General features: G+C 31.7%; 1 protein-coding gene across 2 annotated transcripts in view; it reads right to left on the bottom strand.

Annotated features, from left to right (window-relative positions):
- LOC126734469 (cysteine-rich protein 2-binding protein) overlaps positions 1 to 20,615 on the bottom strand; it is a 29,453-nt gene extending 8,838 nt beyond the window's left edge. The window contains exons 1-6 of one of the 2 annotated variants that reach the window (XM_050438116.1): positions 20,261 to 20,615; positions 9,359 to 9,651; positions 7,854 to 8,050; positions 7,730 to 7,800; positions 7,510 to 7,676; positions 7,318 to 7,453 (exon numbers count right to left, since the gene is read on the bottom strand). In XM_050438116.1, the coding sequence (XP_050294073.1) occupies positions 7,318 to 7,453; positions 7,510 to 7,676; positions 7,730 to 7,800; positions 7,854 to 8,050; positions 9,359 to 9,651; positions 20,261 to 20,496 (1,100 nt within the window). In that variant the 5' untranslated portion in view covers positions 20,497 to 20,615. The remainder of the gene's footprint in view (positions 1 to 7,317; positions 7,454 to 7,509; positions 7,677 to 7,729; positions 7,801 to 7,853; positions 8,051 to 9,358; positions 9,652 to 20,260) is intronic. The other variant, XM_050438115.1, reaches the window with a different exon arrangement.
- Positions 20,616 to 21,918: the final 1,303 nt, after the last annotated feature.

The raw sequence follows: 21,918 nt of genomic DNA, 5'->3' as shown, positions 1-21,918 counted from the left end.
AGGCAAGTCATCCATTTGTAAAATATTTCACGAAGAGGGTCTTTATCCGTATTATTTCACTCCCGTGCAAAATTTGTTAGAAAATGATTTTGCGCCCAGGATAGAATTTGCCCGTTTTTGCCGTGCCCAAATAAATGCCGACCCCATGTTTCTGAATAAGATACTATTTACTGATGAAGCAACGTTTACACGTAGAGGCATTTTCAATTTTAGAAATAAACACACATGGGCATTACAAAATCCACATTCAGTTCACGAACGTCATTTCCAACATGAATTCAAAATTAATGTATGGTGTGGTATAATCGATAATCATTTATTGGGCCCTTTCGAACTATACCGCCCAATTTAAACGGGGAACTCTACCTTGAGTTCCTAGAAACATTTACCAGATTTTCTCGATGATATTCCGCTGGACATAAGGCAACATATGTAGTTCATGCAAGACGGAGCGCCAGCACACTTCTCTAGAGCTGTCAGACAGTACCTGAACAACCGTTTTCCTAATCGCTGGATAGGTCGTGGGAGCCAGAGGCCATGGCCGGCGCGAAGTCCCGATTTTAACCCGCTGGATTTTTGTGTATGGGGCTATATGAAGTCGCTCGTTTACAAAGAAATAGTAAATTCCAGAGAAGAACTATGGCAGAGAATTTTATATGCTGCACAAAAGCTACGAAACGAACAATTATTTTTTTAAATTGGGAGATCTTTCAGCAAAAGAACTGTTAAATGTATTGAAGTGAATGGTAGACATTTTGAACAGTTTTTGTCAAAAGCAGATCTATTTTTTTACTAAATCTCGTCACAGTTTCAAAATGGAAAAGTTATCAGTCGCATAGTTAAGTTTGTTTTCGTTAATGTTATTTTCTTTCAACAGATTTTCTAGTGTCATAGTTATTTTAAATAAAGTTAATTAAATAATAATCCAATTTTTGTCTGCATTATTCTCAATGACTTATACTAAAACATTATTTATGATGTAAAAAATGATTGGTAAAGAGTAACAAGACATTATTGCTTGCTTGAGCTGCTGTACTAAATAATTTTAAGGCAGATATCTCGAAAACGGCGACTCTGAGCGACTCGAAAGTAGTATACCTTTTTTACGTAAAAAATATGAAAAAAGTATTATTTTCAATAAAAACTTAAATACAGTTAAAGTTATTGGGAAAAAACAAAAAAAATGTTTTAAGTTTAACACCCCGTATCTCAGTTAAGATCATCTTTTGGATATAGGTAAATATAGTTAAATCGTAATATTTTTACATCAGGAGTCTGTGGTTTTTCCATGTACCATTAATTAGCGGACACCCTGTATATAAAATCTATTCTTTTATTTTTTAGGCAGCAAATACTTCAATCACTTTATTGTAAATATCTAAAATATTCTGTCCAAGTTTTTTTCTATTAAAAGCATAGCATTAGTTTATAGTCTATTATTATAGCCATCGTACTACTCAAAAAACACTTAATTCTCTTTATAGTTAAAAAGTATCTTTTACCCTCGCAAGTTTCATTGGTTTTTGATTTCGTTTTTGTTTTCAAAAAAGTTTTTGTAATTATTTTTTATTACAAATAAAAAATCTGAAGAATGCCAGTGCTATCTCGGCTACGAAACATATCATTTCTACTGTTCCACTATACAGTGCATCCGTAAAGTAGCGAATAAATTCAATAAAAACGAAATGGACAGTTTATGAAAAAAATACCCGAACCCGTCGATTTTAATATTTGGTTTAGGGTTTTTCTACGTCGAAATTAAATACAGGGTGACTCATAAAAAAGATATGTCATCAATATGGTTTTTAAATGGAAACCACCATTTTTTAATGCAGAATCAGAAAGAACGCATTTTTTTACAAAGGATATGGTACGAATGAATAGTGGTTACATAAGCAATTTTGAACGAAAAATGATGATAAAATTTAAAATTAAAGAAATACTTATCTAAATTAATTGTTCGAATTGAGCACTGTTAACAGCCTCACAATAACCAAGGCGATTTAAAAATTCTTTTTGAACGTTGTCAGTGACATCTGGAGTAATATTTGTAATTTTCTGGCGTATTTGTTCTTTTAAATCTTCTAAACTCGCTGGTTTAGTGACATACACATTACTTTTTAAGTATACCCATAAAAAGTAATCGAGGGCTGTTAAATCTGGCAATATGGATGTCCATTCAATGAACTCTCGTCTACCTATCCAACAATTTGGAAAAACTTCATCTAGATAATTGCGAACGGGTAAAGCATAGTGTGGCGGGGATCCGTCTTGCTGAAAAAGATCACGTTGGTACATGTCGGGTTCTTCCAAATTCGGATACAAAGTTATCAGTCAGAGTATATTATCAGAGTGTCATCAAAAAAGTAAGGTCCTAAAACTCTTGCTTCCATTATACCGTACCATACATTGACTTTTTGAGGGTGTTGTGTATGACATTCTATGAACCAATGAGGGTTTTCGGTCGTCCAGTATCGACAATTTTGTGTGTTGACAATGACAATATTTTTGTTGACGAAAATATTATCCGTTTTACAAAATTATTGTTATCATTACAGAATTGCTGCATTTGCTCACAAAATTCATTTTGGCGATCAAAATCATCTTCCGATAGCTCTTGAAGTAAGAATATTTTATAAGGGTGGAACTTTGCTTTTTTTAATACTTTATGCACATTAGATCGCGATAAATTAACATTAGAAGCCGTGCCTGTGACTTTGGGATTATCTAGGACCGTTAACAGAACGTTAAGCTCTTCTCCAGTTATTGAACCCCGACCAGCTTTTTGAGTATCCCGGACATGCCCGAATTCACGAAACTTTGTTTCAACTCTGCTTACTATGCTTTGGTTAATAGGCGACCGATCAGGATGGGTTGCATTACCACAACTGAACCACCTCCTTTTGAGTACGCGACATATCTCCGAAACTAATCATGCACAAGATTTCGATTCTTTTACGTTCGGTTAATTTTCTTATATTTCATACAATAACAGTAGGTAATAAAGTGTAGTTACTAATAAAACGCAGGATGACACTGCTTTCGCCTATAAAAAAGAATAAACACTACTTGCGAATGTAAAAATACTCCAAATAGTTGCACCAAAATACATTCACTTTTTGACACAACAACAACTAAAAAACCAAAATTTCTTTCATTTTACATTTTATTATCATTTTTGTTTAAAATTGCTTATGCAACCACTATTCATTTGTACTATATCCTTTGTAAAAAAATGCGTTCTTTCTGATTTTGCATTAAAAAATTGTGGTTTCCATTTAAAAAAAAACATTGATGACGTCATATCTTTTTTCAAGTCACCTTGTATATTTCATTTTCACGTAGAAAAACCTTAAACCTAATATTAAGATCGAAGGGTTCGGGCATATTTTTCAGAAACGGTCTATTTCATTTTTATTGAATTTATCCGCTACTTTATGGATGCTCTGTATATAACGGTAAGTTCGAAGTTCCCACAATTAGTAAATGGATAATCGCTTTTGCGCTAATTTTCTCATCAAAAATGACTCTAAGAAAAGTTTTTTTTGTAGTTCTGAAACATATCTAAGTGTCCTATAAATTGGAATCTATTTTTTATTTGTGAAATCAAAATGTCGCAGTATTCTTTTAAAATTCGTCTATTAGATTTAGGCAACGCAATACATTGTAGTTTATGCATTTGTTCATTATTTTCATTGAGAGCTTGTTGCAATAAAAAATCAATTTTATGATTTCGAATTTCCTATTATGTGTTTTTCAAAATTTATTACATATTTATAGATATACATTTGCATACTACCGTACCATACTATGTTGATTTTACTTTGGTAAATCGTAGGACGACCTAACGTTTTCATTTCAACTTTTTCTTCAAAGGAGGGTGAGGTTCTATGTCTGAACTGTAAAATTGTATAAATTTTGTTAATTTTAAATTGTGACGTACGTTTATCTAAAGTTGTTTATAAAAAAAAAGTTTTGACATAATATTTTATGTCTCGACCCCGTTAGGGAGAGAAATTTTTTGAGAGATATTTTTATTAACACTGATAACAGTTATTAGCCGAAAGCGCTTCTCTTTTTCAAAAATCACCTCTTGATCCAATCCAAAATAGATTCTGTGTTGCCAATCCTTATGTTAACAAATTAACAGATGGTAATAGGGTAACAAACGACAACAATAAATAAAGTCAAGAAAAAAAAGGTTAAATTCAGACAGTAGAGTTGAGTTGAGAGTCCTGAAATTTTACTATACAGTAGAGTGTGGGTCCGAATCAAGAACTCGCTAATAAGCAAACGAAAAGGGCAGGAGAGCACAAGCTCCCAAGCACGATTTAATTCACAGCTCTGTCAGAAGTCAATTATATTTTTACAAAATTAGCGTCAATTAAATGTATCTTTATCGATTTTTTAGCTCTGAGTCTGATACGAATAGTATGGAAACATTGCGAAATATAAATAATTGTATTGTACAGAGTGTCCAAGATAAGGATGAACTGCATGGGGATCTCGGAAACGGTAGGAGATACGAGGGGTTAAATTAGAGAAAAGTTGCGCAATTCGATCCTTAATTAAATACAATTTCAACCATTTTAAAATTCCTAATACTTCCGGAGATATCCGGAAAAAAACGTTTTTCATTTTCAAAAAACCGAAAGCACTTTTTCACTGCCACTTTTTGTGCTTTATAATTCGATGTATAAGTAGTTTAAAGCCGACGTTTCATCTCTAAGTTATCACCATCAAGTTATATTTTATAAGGACCGAAAAAAACTACACCCTGTGTATAAAAGTCTATTTAATGACAATTACAACGATGTATCACACATAATATTTAAAAAAGTTTTATGGTCAAAAAGTCACTTTTTATGAAAATTTGTTATTTGTGTCATAGTAGGGATGAAGGACCATTCAAAAAACATTTAGCGCCTACCCATATTAAAAAAGAGCAAGGATTAACTAACTAAAGCATTTTGACTTTTGCTCTCAGCTTTTACTTCATTCAAAAGTTTTTTTGAAATAGCGTTAGTTTTTAATTAATTAAATTACAACTTTAACAAATTAAATTACAAAAAAAAATATTACATATGCTCAAATATTCTTCTACTATTTTTCGTGCATAGATAAACTCGTCTAACAGTTAAGTTTAGTACGTTTATAAGCATATCAGAGGTTATGCTATTAATAGCTTCGATGACTAAATACTTGAAGTTCCTCTTCACTTCTAAAATTTCATCCATAGACTTAATTTATTAGATATCCCCACATAAAAAAGTCCAAAGGCGTTAAATCTGGTGATCGTGGACTACACTGCACATCACCGTACGTCGCAATGCACCTACCATCAAATTGTTGATTTAAATACTCTCGTACTTCTCTGGAATTATGAGGAGGCGTCTCATCTTGTTGAAACCAGCAATCGCTAATTATGCCAAGTGGAAGGCTATGTAGTCGCTCTTCTAAATCATTTTAAAGCAAATTTAGGTAACGATTAGATGTCAACGAACCTTGATAACTAAATGATCCTAATATGTTTGTACCCAAAATACCTAGCCAAATATTAAAACCAAATCGATATTGGTGCCTGGATTCTTTTTTTTTCTCGTGGGTTTTCTTGTGACTAATAATGGGAATTAAAAATTTCATTATTTGTAACATACTTTGATCTGACCATATTACCTTGAAGGGAAAATTAACGTCCTTCACTTTTTCTGGTGTACCATTCACAAAAAGTCAGTCGTCGAGTATCATCTCCGGGTCTGAGACCTTGACAAAGTCGACACTTAAAAGGCTTGTATTTGTTCTTTTTTTAAATAAAATGAGCCGTTGATTTTGGCACTCCTGTATTTTTTTTTCTGTTTTCCTTGTTGATGTTGTAAGATTTTCAACAACTGACTGGAGTATTGATATTTCTTCTTCTTCAATTATTGCCTTATTTCTGGTGGGTACGGGTTTCTTGAATGCACCGTGTTCCTTAAGATTTTGAAGCAGTCTCCTAAATATAGTACGACCAGGCTAGTTTTTCTCAGGACACTTCTTTTCATACATGCTTGCAGCGACATCACAATTTTTCCGACATAAGATATAACACTCCAACATGTCCAGCTTTTCTCTTTCTCGTTTGAAAATATTTAAAAAAAAACGATAATTAACAAACTAAATTATAACCTAGACTTGGAAAAAGATACTAATATAACAATAACAAATTAACTGTAAAAATACTATTAAATTAATTATCTAAAAGTACTGAACACAATAAATGTCAAGAGAAATGTTTGACAATAATTTGTTTATCTCGTCGCAATGAATGGAAATTTTCCAGCGCCTATTCGTGCAGGGCATACTGACCAATTCTATATTAATATAAATAAGTCATATAAATGACAATGATAAGAGGTAACTTATGCTAAGTATGGCCGTTATTAGCATTCAATTTTTGTTAAAGTAAAACGTGAGAACAAATGTCAAAATGCTTTAGTTAGTTAATCCTTGCTCTTTTTTAATATGGGTAAGCGCTAAATATTTTTTGGATGGTCCTTCATGGCCTACTGTGACACAAACAACAAATTTTCATAAAAAGTGACTTTTTCATCATAAAACTTTTTTAAATATTATGTGTGATACATCGTTGTAATTCTCATTAAATAAGCTTGCATACAGGGGGGTGTAGCTTTTTTTCTATCCATATAATAAAATAAAAGTTGATGATAACTCCGAGACGAAATGTTGGATTTAAACAATTTATACATCAAATTGTAAAGCACAAAAAATCAATGAAAATAGGGCTGGTAAAAAATAAAAATCATTTTGCCAAATTTTTGTTTTTTTTTCCGGATATCTCCGGAAGTATTCGGAATTTTAAAATGGCTGAAACTGTATTTAATTAAGGATCGAATTACGCAACTTTTCTCTAATTTAACCGACCTCGTATCTCCTACCGTTTCCGAGATCCCCATGCAGTTGATCCTTATCTTGGACACCCTGTCAAAAGAGTTTCTGTTGATATTCGTGGACAGAATGCATTACTAAATAATGTTTCTTGAAATTCCTTGATATGTGTTGCAACGAAATTATTAATATCTGTTAATTGATTGACTGAAGTATTAATTGATGTTTAAAATATTTCTGCAGCTAAATATTTTAGTTTAATAGGTTACCATAGTAAGCAAACTTTCAAAAAAATTCTATATAGTCACGTTTTCTTTAGACGTCAAACGTATTATTGGTCATCAATCACTCTGTGTCTACATTCTTTTTCGATTTTAGCATGCAATATTCAACAAAATTTGTAAAATAATATATATGAGTTATCTTACATACCAATTAGGAAAAGTTTCTGTATCCCTTCTAATATAAGGTTTAAGATATATTCCACTATAAGGGGACAGAATCATCTCTTTCCTTGTATTGCCAGTTAGTTTTACTGTCATTTTTAGCATTTTCATTCGAGAAATATCTAAGACAAAAATTTTATTAAATTATAAATGACGGTTATGGTTAATAATAATTTACTGCTTAAGGAGGTATTATAGTAACACATAGGGTCAATAAGTCTTATAGATTTTTTATGTTCTGTAGGCACTATTTTTGAAGGTCCTTGTGATTGAATTTGAACTGGACGATCTAAAACAGGCTCAGTCAAGCTTGGCGCTATTGATTTGGGAGCCAATTTTATTAATCTAAAAAAAGGGAAATGTATACAAGTATTTTACAAAAAAGCAACAAAACATACTTTTTATTTTGGGGCACCATAAATGGCGTAGTTTGTTTCCTTTTCATACCTTTTACTTTCATTTCAGCTTTCTACAAAATATAATTATAGCACTAAACAATAAATGTATAATAACGACGAATACCTTTTTTTCTATTTCTAGCTCAACTGCTCCAATATTTTCGAATTGTATGCTACTATCATTGGTAACATCAATCGTTTGAGTCAAATTTGGATCTGTGATGTACTGAGTGAGTATATTGTGGAACATTTGGGCATCTGTCAAGACCTTTTTCTCATTGTTTAATTTTACTCTTTGTTTTTCCAAATTCAGAGCATTATCTAGAAAATGAACTTTACTACAGGTTTGATTAAATTTTATTTAATTGGTTAATATCTCCTACTGCAAAAGTTACCTCAAAACTAATATATTTAAGAAAAATTTATTAAAGAAAAAGACTAGTTTAGTATAGGAGGAGATACTGAAGACATATTAGGAACAAAAAATATATTTTTCAAATATATTTTTTTATAACTTTAGGGCCGTCTATTTCGGAATTCAAATTCAAAATATTTTATAGGAATATGGAACAAATCAAAACATAAAAAAACAAATAAAGACAATAAAAAAACAAAAAAAATTAACGAATATAATTTCGTCAATAAAAGAAATTAACCAAAAACATTACAAAAAGAAGGAAATAAAAATTTATAGTTTTGTAATATGGTACAATTTTGCACATTAATTAGTTATACAGGGTGTCCCAAAAATATACCGACAAACTTTAAGGGGTGGTAGGGGACATCAAAACAAATACTTTTTATCTAATAAACATATGTCCGCACATGAGCCGTTTGGGCTCTAGAGTTAAAAATCTTTTTTGGTACTATTTTTTTGCTCATTAACTGAATTGCTGTTTGCAGTGCAGTTTAATTTTTTTTTTTCAACAAATAAATTAATGTTTACAATAGTTGCTCAAAATGCCGACCATTTGCTTCATGGCAAAGATTGCACCGTTGGGTCATTGAGTCGCGAACTGTTTGGAATATTCCGGAAATCGCTTCTACATGGGTACTGCCGGCCATTATCCTTGCTAGCAGATCTTCCTCATTAGGAACAGATGTTTCGTATTCCAAATTTTTCAGATAACCTCAAAGAAAAAATCTAGGGGCTGGCGATCAGGAGAACGTAAGGGCCAGGCAACGGGACTTCCTTTTCCAATCCATCGTTAGAAAAATCGCTGATCTGTTACCGGCGCCCGTTTGCACCAAAATATGGAGGTGCCGGGTCATGTTGAAACCACATGTTATTTGTAACATTTTTTAAAGTTTATAGGGATATTTCGCAATAATCGAGGCAAAGTAAGCGACCTCTGGAATAATGGCTTTTCACATTATTATATCTTTCTTGATGCGGTTTAATTAAATTAAGCAAAAACTAAGCACATTCACGATTCATAGGTACTCTATAATATAGTCTACTTTCATTCTGTTATATCTACTTTATTTTAAAATTAACAACTTATTTAACGATTCCCCTTTTAGATCTACCCACACATTTTTGGACACCCTGTAATAACATCATTCACTAGCAAAAAATTAAGCAGCCTATGAAAATATTATCTTTTTACAACACTCACTACTACATACAAACTTCTGATAATACTCCCGGGGTAATTTTTGGATACATCAAAGTCCACCAGGCAGGCTTATTAAATATTGTTTTACTGCCTGATACAAACAAATAGCCACTATAATGCGATAGTCTCCCTGCTATCGTGCCCACCCACTTCTTTTTTCTTTGTTTTTCATTTGGAAATATAATATCAGAATGGCGGTCCACAAAAGAGACAATGTGGTGCCTCCAATGGAAAAAACCATTATTTCCTAGACCTCCACTTTTGGTTTGTAGGTGGTAAAGGGCCAAAACTAAAGCCTGTAACCTAAAAAAAATATAGTCTTCGTTCAAACTGAAATCGACATTAGATTTGAAATTATTTATTCATGTGAATAGCTATAAAGATGATGATATTCAGGGTGAGCATTTTATTGAAGATGTATTACTTATTTTTTAAAATTAACAATACTGATATAATATATAGGTATAGGATATAATATATACCCTGACCATAAGGTGTTGATTAACAAGTATTTTTTACTAATAGATATACATACAGGGTGGCCCATCGAAAAGAGTCCAGCAAGGTTTGGAGCCCTTTTTTAAAAAATGCTCGGACCCGTCGATTTTTGATTTTAGGGAGTCAATTTTTTTAAATACTTTTAATTCCTTGGCGATTCGTAGCTCCAATTAAAAAAAAACAAAGCGCTATTGTAATGAAAATTGAACACCCTTTAAAAAGATGTATAACAACACATCCCTTCCCATTTAAAAAATAAGGGTGAATGTCGCCCACGCTAAGGGGTTGAAGTTCTGGGGTTAAAAATCGTTTTTAACCTTCCTGGGGAAAAAAAAAAAACGTTTTTCTAAAATCAAAAATCGACAGGTGCGAGCATTTTTATTTTGTAAATCAAGGAACCTCTAAAAAGTAGCACTAAAAGTATAGTAAAACCACTATAAAACAATGGTATTCTTTCAAAATCTTTGACAAGCTGTCATACTGCGAAAACTCAAGTTAGCAATTTCAAACTTGGCAGTTGTAACTAGCATAAAAAGACCTTAAATAAAAAAAAATAATCACTTCAACTTAAACCCCACTCCTATTTAAGATTTTGATGGTAGTTGCTACCCTCGCCAAGGGGTTGAAATTATTTAAAAAAATTGTCCCACTAAAATCAAAAATCGATGGGTTTTTTAATTTTTTAAAAAAAGGGCTCCAAACCTTGCTGGACTGTTTTCGATGGGCCTCCTTTTTAAGGTATTTTGTATTTTTAATTTTTTTTAGCTGAAATCGGTCTTGTATTTGACATTGAGGGTTGCTAAGGTAAAAAGCATTTAATAAAGGGGTCATTTTCTCATTTTTTTTTGGTTTAGGTCTTAAAAAGTAAATACTGTGATAAATATTTGATTGATATCTGAAACTTTTTAAATTGGGTCAACTTCTTTTTTTCAATAGTAAACCCTCATTGTCAGATCATGAGTTTCAATTATTGTTTATGCAGTGTTACACCTAGTTGGTGTCTTTATCACAAGTATAAAGTTCAATTTAAGCTAACGTTCAATTCACTTGAAACAATGAAACAATTACATCGCAGAATATTAAAAATAAAAGAAGCGAGCAGATCTCTGCAGTGCTCCTGAAATTTGAATTAAGAAGAATAAAATTATACCTTATTGACACAGTCAAAATTTTTCATCGGGATCTACTATTGCCTTAGGTATAAATACCCTTAACATAATTTTAGAATAAGAATAACTTAACAACTTAAGAATAAGAACTCTTCAATGGCGTGTGGTCCATGGAAGGGGAAGCGGGGGATGCTCCGCTTCCCTAGATTCGAATTAAGACATATTCTACAACATGTATTCAAGTTAAATTATCTAAATATACATACAGGAGGAACGCACCAAGCTATAGGAGTATTGAACACTTCAAAATAATTTGAAAAAACCCATATGTTTTTATGTGATTCTTATTTGTTTTTAAAATTTATCGTAATAACAAACAAACAAAATTTCCTACATCATCATGGTTTCAATTATACCGCTGATTTAACAAATGTTCAAAAATACCGCCATTAACACCTAAACACATTCCTACTTCATTTGCAAAGGGCCCTGGTTGCTTTTCTGTCTTTCATGTCTTTGAAGTAATTCATGTCTTTCTTTGACAAACACTGCTGCATTTCTAATGCGTCGAATTAGGGCTTCCCGAGTGTCGACTTTCACTTTGTACACCTCATGTTTAAACCTGTCCACCAAATATTGCTTGATCTGATGAGCGAAATATGCGGCAACTCCATCGTGCTGATAATACATTTGCATTCTGATGTTTAGAGGATCCTCCTCTAATAATGGTTTTAACTCATTTCGCAAAAAAAGTAGTTCTCTCCTGTGATCCGATTTTCTAAAATGTATGGGCTAATGAAATAGCTATCGACCATACCACACCACACGCTTACGGAAAACTTGTACTGAAAATTAGTTTCGTCTGTTGCGTGCGGATTTTCGCCTGACCATAATTGAGAATTGTGAGTATTATTAATTAATTATAGCTATTACGGTGAATGCTGAATCATCGGTAAAAAGTATGCGGGATACAACTGGACAATGATTATCCAACCACAAAATTGCATGCTTCTAACAAAATGCGTGGTATGGATATAGACTTTGCTCGTGGAGGGTGTTGATTAATCTTTTCTGTGGAAAGGCCAATTAAGTAGCAATTTTTCGTGAACATCTTCTACCAAATTCAAAACACTTTCTACTTCCTCTAAACCTGCTCGTTCAGATGTTATGTTAGTACTGGGTAGAATTCGGTATGGAAAAGTTTGTTAAAAACTCTAATAAAAACGTTTTTGACCAGATTTTTCCGTTGTCGAAATCCTCGATGGTATTCTTGAACAGCAGCATTAGCATTCCCATAATAAAAGTCGTAAACAAAAATCATATTCGCATATTACAAATTTGAATAGATGTGTGGCATTTTATACGACTTTAATCGTACAAACTCGAAAATTAAAGAGTTAAATACACTGACTCCATTTTGTTGTTCTGACGTACCTACAGCATTTGTGATAAAAAGCGGTTAACTATTTAAAACATTTTAATTATGTTATAATTTAAAAACAAATGAGAATCGGATATCAACGTATGAAATTCTTTAATTATTTTCAAGTATACAAACAATACTCACCTGGAGTTTAGTGTATTCCTCCAGACTCATTCGGTGGAGTCGTATTCTTACCACTGTTACCTGTAAGACCTTTTCTGAGACTTATGGTCAAAGGTTGTGAAGGACAAATAAAGCCCTTCCAAGCTTAGTGGAAATCTGGCATATACGAGCAACCCATCTCGGAGTAGAATCAATGTACACTCCAAGAAATTGAACACACTCCTTTATATCCCTCCCAGAGTCTCTGATGAAAAAAAAACAACTTTTTCTGTTTTTCCTTCATTCATGAAGGAGCCTATTGGAATAAAAATCAGACCTTCAGCTTTGCCTGCATCTCCTCAAGCCCTGTAGTCAATTCGTGAACCACACTGATAATGAGACTGTAGTATCATTCGCAAAAAAGATTGTATATAATTATCCTCCCCTCTATTTAAAGGAGATCATTGATGAAGATTAAAAATAAGATTGAGTCCAGAATAGATTCTTAAGGCATGTTTACAACCCTTTCGGCTGAGCACACCCTACCCACCCTACCGTCTGAGATCTGTCTCTTAGATAGAAGTCAATAAGTGCAATACTATAATATAACTAAAGTGAGAATCCATGACAATAACAAAACTGGTACGTCCCTTTTGGAATGGTCAGAGGAACATGGTATCTAATTTCTATTCAACGCCAATTAGTATCCCAGTCATAAAATTGTTTCCACGCCCCTGACAGAACTTCAGAAAAGCTAACTGGCCTGCTTTCTCTAGTAATCTCGAAATGCTTGGGATGGATTCCAAGCAGCATTTCGAGATTAGAACAGGAATAGTCCAACAATACTGCAGCTATGGAACAAGCAGAGGCGGTGAAAAAAATAGCAGGAAAAAAAAACGAAAAATACTCAAAGAATCCAAAAACAAGAAGTCCTTCGGTAAGATCGTGAACGCAGCCCTTAAACAGGCCGAAATAAATAAAATTATTTTGGGTACCCAAAAAAAGATAACACCATTTCGGTTAATATTTCCGCTGATAAGCGTCAACAAATACCGTCAAACGCTATTACAAACAGTGAAATACAAGCAGATCTCAATAACTAGAGTACCAAAATGAAGAATATACAGAACGTTTTGCTCCAAGAAATATTGTGTCGAGAACACCTCCAAAAGAAAATAAAACTGATGACATTAGGAAGAAGAGACAAAGATCTGTATCGAGATTATCCTTATTTTCTGATCGTCAAAAAATAGCAAAACATGCAGAAAGCATTGAAAATGAAATACAGCTTAATACTCAAAATGGTCTAGAAATTATGAAATCTGGAAACCAATCGGCAATTGTTCTTGAAAGTACAACTAAAGTTATCGATGTCCTCCTTAGTGCCCTAGAAAGCATAAATAATTTAACTGAAAAAGACTCATTGGAGCGAAACTTAGAACATTGAAAGACTAGAATTAGTAAACAACAACTTTGTTTGAGTTCAGCATGTGCACAGGGGCAAAAGGGGTGTTTTGTTTACACACATATTCACCTATTTTCTGTTGTCAAGTTTACAAATATTTCCAAAAGAGGAAATTTTCAGCTATATATCAACATATAATAATGTTAATTTAACTTATTGGTGATTTTGGATTGGAAATAAAAAAATCGAAATAGGTATATCTTATTTTAAGCGTAAAAATAGCATCTTCCAAACAAAAAAACAAAAATATTAATATTGTTATTCCTAAAACCGCTTCTAAAAAATTTGGAATGGCAACACCACAAGCAAAAGTTGATGTCATCATGCGAAATGTCATCTCGTCAAGGAGCTTTGTGTTTACATTTGACATTTATGAAGTTCTGTGTTTTTCTTTATTTTTTGGTTGAAAAAGGAAAAAGAACGGATTTGAGTGTTTTTGTGAACTGTTACGATGGCAAAAACTTGTGCCGCATTATGGAAAAGAGGCGATTTAAGCCGATCTGTTCACAAGTAAATACCGATACTGCCATAACATCACATCAAGGAAGAAACGTCATCATAAACCTAGAATAGGAAAAACTTAATAAGAAATCTATAATAATTATAAAATATTTAATTTCCATAAAAATGATAGTACCTTTACTCTAATGAAGTACGTTAAAAACGCATAAAGAGTTGTTCATAATTGGTAATATTGTTTATAATTTAAAAGATAATCTATTATTAATAAATATTTATCATTATAAATATTTTGTGACGACGTCGCTTGGACAGATTTCTTGTGTCGGTGGAATCAACAATGAGATCGAGCGGCGTTGCGATGTTGTTGCCTTTTTCTCAAATATATGTTATCTTATCATTATTATGTTTTTGTGTCTGTCAAAATAAGTGACAAATTTTTTAATACTATAAAGTATTTTTCTTGCCATTTCTACATAAGCATTTGGCTTCATTGCATCAGTGATGTTGCAAGCAAACAAACTGCCCATAGTTCCAAGGCAATGGTAATTCTAGCCTTTCAATATTGTAAGGAGCAAAATGATTTGTTAGAAATGAGGAAAGCTACTTTTAGACTACATGGGATCGTTACTAAACTGATCTACAAAATTGACAAACTGGAACAAGAAAACTCAATTTTGGGTCAAAATAAATGATGAAACCAGCTCACAATTAAAAGAAGTCTCAAAAACATACAGCTCAGTTGCACAGACAAATAAAAAAGCAGAAGAAATAACTCATGAAAAATGGAAAACACGAGAAAAATCAAGAAAAAATTAAATACTTATATACAATACTTATACCAATAAAACCAAAACATCCAGACGAAAGTATAAACATTGCAAAAGAGATAAAAAGGAAAATACATGAAACTAGTACAAATGAAACATTCAAAAGTATTAGACATTTACAAAGTGGTGGAGTAATATTAGAATATTATAATGATGAAAAGGGTTCAAGAAATTATAAAAAAACAGAAAAATTTACAAAGATCTTCAAAATATAGATCCAATGATTATGATAAAGGGTATAGAAAAAGATTATACATCAGAAATATTCATAAAAGAATTTATATGTGATAATCCAAAAATAACAGAAAACTTTGGACAAACTGCTGAGCAAAATATTAAATTTATAACAAAAAATGTATGCAGAAATGGTAAGAAGGAAAATTGGATACTTTAAACACCACCAAATATCTTTAAATGGCTTATCAAAAATGAATTTCTAATTTTTGATATTACAAAAATGACTATGTGCTTTAAATGATCCATATTGCCACAAATGTGGTGGTAATCATGAATCTAGTCTATGAACCAACTATAACGTCTTAGATTGTCCAAACTGCAAAAAGCTTAATTTACAAGTGAGAAGACACTCAGCTGGAGACCAAAAATGCCCAGCTTTCATAAGGAAAATGGAGAAACAACGTGAATATACAAACTTCGTTAATGACAGCAAAAACCATGAAAACAATTTTTTATAGAGAAATTAAGCATACCCGAGTGCAATAAAAGTTGTTGCACAATCCTAGAAAAATCGTCAAGGAGCCAGTTAGTACAATTTACAAAAACTTTATTATTATGCATCAAAACGTCAGATCACTGGGAAACAGTCTGGCCTTAGTGAATATGTTACTGGAAGAGAATGTGAACTGCAACTGTATTTGTATTATAAAACACTGGAGAAAAGCAGAACAGTTAAATTTGCTGTCAGGATGGTCCAGGGTACTGGACTATTAAGTTTTTTAATGTATTACCAAATATGACTAAGGTTTTACCAATTAAATATTTTAAGCAAAGGGTGAAGCATTATCTAATAAACAATGCATTCTATTCTTTATCTTAATTCAGATTTTAATACCTTATAAGTGCCATTATTCTTAATTTTTTGTTTCTTTTGTTTTTAGACCTTTTGTTTAAGTATGTATCTTACGTGAAAAATATTTTTTTAATTGTTTTAACAAATACTTTTAAGTAGTTTCTTTTCAATTACGAGTAATATTATTTTATCTTTTTTGATGTATAATAACATGAATAAATTATTGAGTATTGAAAACATTCTGTTCCTAGGAAATTGTTTAATCCTCAATCAAAAACGAGTAAAATATTTATACACAAAGAATAATAATAATAATATATCTTTATCTTAAAAAAAAGCAATATTAATCTTACAATATTATTTAATACTACATTGCCAAAGAAGGCGAAGATTAGCTTAGAGCTACTCTTTAATGGAGAAAATAAAAAAAGTAACAAATATATATAAAGTATTTATCTTTTAGAAAACTAGAATATACTTTGGATGGATTTAAAAAGATAAGTTCTATAATATTTTCTATACACATTTAACAAAGTATTAAATATTGGTTAATAAGTATTAAACAACTTAACTTAATGAAGAAATTAAACTTGTAAAAGAGCGATTGGACATTTTTCTGGTGTTGAAGATGCACAACACTTCGAGAGCCATACTTCAAAGTAAAAAAGGAATATGATGAGTTATTAGTTAAAATCCAAACCGAAAACTATTAGGAACATTCAGAAAATTAGAATAAATGTATGCAGACAATTTATAGTGAGGTAATAAAAAAAAAGTGTGAATATGACTGCATGAAGTTCTAACACAATATCAAATAACTATAACTATACTACATTTAATTAAGTCAATTTCAGATTTATTAAAAGATATAGAAAAAGATGTGGAAATCCAATAAACTTTGCAGAGAATCCAAGATCCTTATTTTTAAAACCAGTCACAGAAGAACTTTTAGAACTAAAAAAATAAAAAAGAATTTCATTGCAGGAGATGATGAAATTCCTTCTAATATGATCTGTCAAGTGGTTTTGTCAATCAGCAAAATATTATGTCATGACAGTCATGTCTGTGAGACTGAGTTCATGACAGAATGCAACATTTTTTCTGAAAAGCAGCATGGTGATGTGGAGCTTGGTATATTTTTGGACCTTTCAAAGACATTTGACAGACTAAACAGGGAGATGCTTTTCAAAAAACTGTATATTATGTATGGAGTTCTCTCTTATGGAGAACTCTTTAATGGTTTAGATCTTATGTAAGTCAAAGTTATCAGAGAGTTATCATTAAGAAAGATGGAGTAGTGCAACATATTCTCTTTATAAGCTGAATTAGGAGTGAAGTCTTTCAACTTGTTCCGTTGTGAGAGGTTACAAGCAACAAGAGTCATGGAGGTGGAATTTTAATTTATGTCAGAGACTTTGTTCATGTTAGAAAACTTGTTTTTTTTTACTGGTTGGCATATGATTCTTTTGAACAGTTATTTTTATTATGTAAATTAGGTGTTATTTTGTACTTGGTGGGATATATATTCCACCAAATTCACAGGCGAGTTTGTATGAAGGACACTGCCACTCAGTCGACATCCTTAGACAGGAGTATTCAGGAACTGATTTTTATTTTTTTGGCGATTTTAATATACCTGAAGCCAGCTGGAGGAATGGTGACTCAGGGGTAGCTGTTTCTTGTCCTTTGAATTCACATGGGTTAAGATTAGATCAATGTTACTCACACCAGAATTTTTATCAGCAGAAACAATTCTAACAATAGACTGGTCTTTTTAGATTTGATTTTCTCTAATATATCTTTTGGTTAATGAGGCCACTGATTATCTTTTTAATGAGTCTAATTCATCATAAAGCATATTGTTTTTTAATAGTCCCTGGTGGTGCTGATACGAAGAGCATTAAATTTGTTGATTTTTACTATGACTTTAAAATGACCGATTATAATGGTATCAATAATTATCTAGGTGCAGTTAACTGGGATTCTTTATTGGTGTCAAATGATATTAATGTCATAGTCTCTCAATTTTATCATATTTTAGGAATGGCTATAGCACTCTCTGTGCCATTAAAAAGGTATAAAACATCCCAGTTTCCATCTTCGTTTTCAACTGAATTGAGAACATTGGTTAAGTTGAAGAAAGGGGCTGATAAGCGTTACAGAACCAGTAATCGAGCAGCTGACTTTTTAAAATTTTCTAATATCAGAAAGAGATGTAAAACTTTGAGTGATATTTGCTATCAAAATTACCTTTTGAAGTTAGATCAGCAGCTTTATACTAACCCTAAATGTTTTTGGTTTAATTTAAATAAGGATAGGGAGGTAAATGGAATACCTAGTTTGATGAATTACAGAGATAATGAATTCTTGGGATGTGAGGAAATTGCAGAGGGTTTTGCTCAATTCTTTTCCACTGTATATGAACAGAATAATCTTAGTGCTTGCAGACATACTAGGGTAGATAATACAGTAATTCCCAATGTAAATTTGAAACATGAATTGGTATTTGATAAAATTTTTAAGCTAAAGCCAAAGCTAAGTTAAGGCCAGATGGTGTTCGCAATTATTTTTTGTCAAAATGTGTTTGTACTATTTCGTACCTTCTTTTTATTACATTTAAAAGATCTTTGGATACAGCAGCTTTTCCAACTCTATGGAAACACAGATTTGTGGTACCTATATTTAAGGCTGGTGATATCAGTGAATTAACGAATTATGGAAGTGTGAGTGTACAGTCTGTAATCCCACAGCTTTTGGATGGGCTTATTTATGATCAGTTCTCCAAGGCTTTTGACAGAGTTAATCATGGCATATTACTAAGGAAGTTGGAACTGTTTGGCTTTCCTAGGAGATTAGTGGCTTGGTTGTCTGATTTTTTGTTGGGAAGGACTCACCAACTTCACATTGATAATGCTAGGTCAGACAACATTGTTGTCTACTATGGTGTCCCGCAGGGTGGCCATTGTTCTCCTCTGCTGTTTAATATATTTATCAATGATATTACCTGCTGTTTTGAAAATAGTAACTTCTTGATATTTGCAGATGATGTTAAATTTTATAGACAAATATCATCTTCCCTTGACCAGGTTAGGATGTAGCAGGATTTAAACAAATTGTATGAATGGTGTATTAATAATAATTTATTTTTAAACATTAGCAAGTGTAATATTATGATTATCTGATGATTATTATTGAGCATTTATCTATGTGACTTAGTTTTTTTCTCCTTATGGGCTTATTTATCAACCGATTTAAAACAGGGGAGAAAGAAACCACATTTCAAAAGTTGTTGTTCCCAATAATGTGCTATTTAAAAAAATAATGTAAATGCCAAAATTAATGATTCGGACATTTTAAATAGGTGTGTAAACGGTTTAAGTCATAAAATGCAATGAAAACTATTTTTCCATGATAACTTGATTAAAAATTAAAACTTTCAATGCATTCATGGCACCCTATTTTAAAATTTAAAAAAATGATTTTTTTCTATGAGTATAAAACACAAAGTAGCAAATAGAGTATCATTATTTTCAGAATATTATTTTATATTGAAATATCTAATAATACACAAAGTGTCCCATTTAAAATAAGAAAGTTAGTGTCATTTCCTGTTAAACCGGAAGTGATGGAAAGCAATAGAATATGTCAAAAGATGCTCTTAGTATTCTATCTTGAAAGGTATATCTTGAAAAGTAAAAAAGTTATTAAGTGTTCCCTCTGTTCTGTGTTACCTAGTATTTAATATGTATTTTTAATTTAAATATATGTTTAAAATTAAACAATATTGTAGTATTAACAAACTTGTAGTTTTCTTGTTATGGTTAACAGGATAATTGATTTCCTAAGTGTACATCATTTACAGCACATTTAAAATTTAAAAGAATTGTCTTTGATATATTAAAAGAGGAACTGTTTGCAAGCTGAACCACCTACAGTTAAAAGCTCCTGCTTTCAGCACTTTTATAAGTTATGAATGAATTGTTGTAACCAACTTACCAAGATATTTTCTGCCTGACAAACTTTTCTGTATCCCTATCGGAGCACTCCAAGCAAGTATAAATGTAAAACACATCCCCTTCAAGTCCGCCGGGTACAGAGCCCCTTTTTAAACATTTTAAGTGCACGTAATTTTGGCACTGGGTGCACTCTAAGCCTTCGTCCAGACATGGAACTAGCAAGAGACCGCAATATTTGCAAATTTTTTGTTTTTGTTCTAGTAAAAATTCTTCCATACTTTTAATTTCTCTTTACAAACAATAATTAATAAATATTTACAAACAATAATACGATATTGGGAAATTGGGTTATGTTTTGATGTGTGTGTGTGAAGCTAGCATCTGATCGATATCCAGCAATCAAAATCGAGAACGCAGCATATGTCGGTTGCCAGCGACCAATTTATAGTCCGCGCTGCCTGTTATTTAATCAATATAATGCTCGTATCTCTTGAAATTCCCAAGGAATTTTAATAATTTTTGTTCAGATAATAACAATGAATACCTAAATCAAGTTACGATGGTCTCAAACCTCTACAAACGAAGGTTTTGTTGTGAAAATTAATTAAAAAGTCAAATGTGAAAGAAATGAAAAAGGCTCTAACTCCCAAAATTCCCAAAGGATTTAGATAAAACTTTTTTCTATAAAAGATCATAAATATCTAAACTGATTTTAGATGATTGCAAATCTCTACGAACGAAAGTTTTTTGGTAAAAAATTTTTGAATTTTTAGATGTACAAAAAAGATTTAAAAAAAACTTCTAAAACTCCCAAAGGATTCGAATGAAACTTTTCTATGCAACTAATAATAAATATCTAAATAGATTTTACATGGTTGCAAACTTCTACAAACGATTTTTTTTTCGTAAATATTTTTTTTTTTGCTTAGAGTGTTCGAAAACCTTTATCTTCCATTTGGTTTTGTTTAATTAATATAGTTTAGAGAATTTTCAAAAATAATCAGTCGGTTGAAATTCTGAATTACCAAAAGAATGTTAAAATCAACACCAATAGTAGTTATTTGTTAAATATGCACATAATATGAGTAAGACGCAGAAAAAATTAAATCCGGTATGCCATTTTCATTAAATAAGTTGCAACCTTCAAAAGAATTAATATAAGTTCTAAATTTACTATCCATGTTTTACTATACTAAACAATAACGATGTTTTACTATACTAAACAACAATACTTCAGGATTTATTTTGTTTTTAACGTTAACGCGTATATATTAACGTCGATCGATCTCTAACGTTAAAAGAGTAAGTGGCCTAATGTATCCCAATAATAAGCTATTTATCTTAGAAGAGTGTAGTACTCCTCCATCGGGGGAGAGGTATGCGAAAAGCAATAGCTCTCACGTTCCATTGAATCTGCTTTTTGTATCAATAAAAGGACTTTTCTGGGATTTTCTTTTTGTTAGATTCGATAGAAAACAAAAACATGAAAATATCAGTTTTTATTTCAATAAGTGTTCAAAATTTTGCCCGTTTTTGGCCAAACAATGATATAGGCGATGTTCAAATTCCTGACGGACATTTTCAAAAACATGTTGTGGGATATCATGGCAGCTGTTGATGATGCGTTGACGAAGTCCATCCAAACTTTCAGGTTGGGGAGTAAACACAATAGATTTCAAATGACCCCATAGAAAAAAG

The sequence above is a fragment of the Anthonomus grandis genome, chromosome 3 (genome assembly GCF_022605725.1).
Source record: "Anthonomus grandis grandis chromosome 3, icAntGran1.3, whole genome shotgun sequence".
Lineage (NCBI taxonomy): Eukaryota > Metazoa > Arthropoda > Insecta > Coleoptera > Curculionidae > Anthonomus > Anthonomus grandis.
The sequence above is the reverse complement of the archived record's forward strand: the minus strand, read 5'-3'. Positions and strand labels throughout refer to the sequence as shown.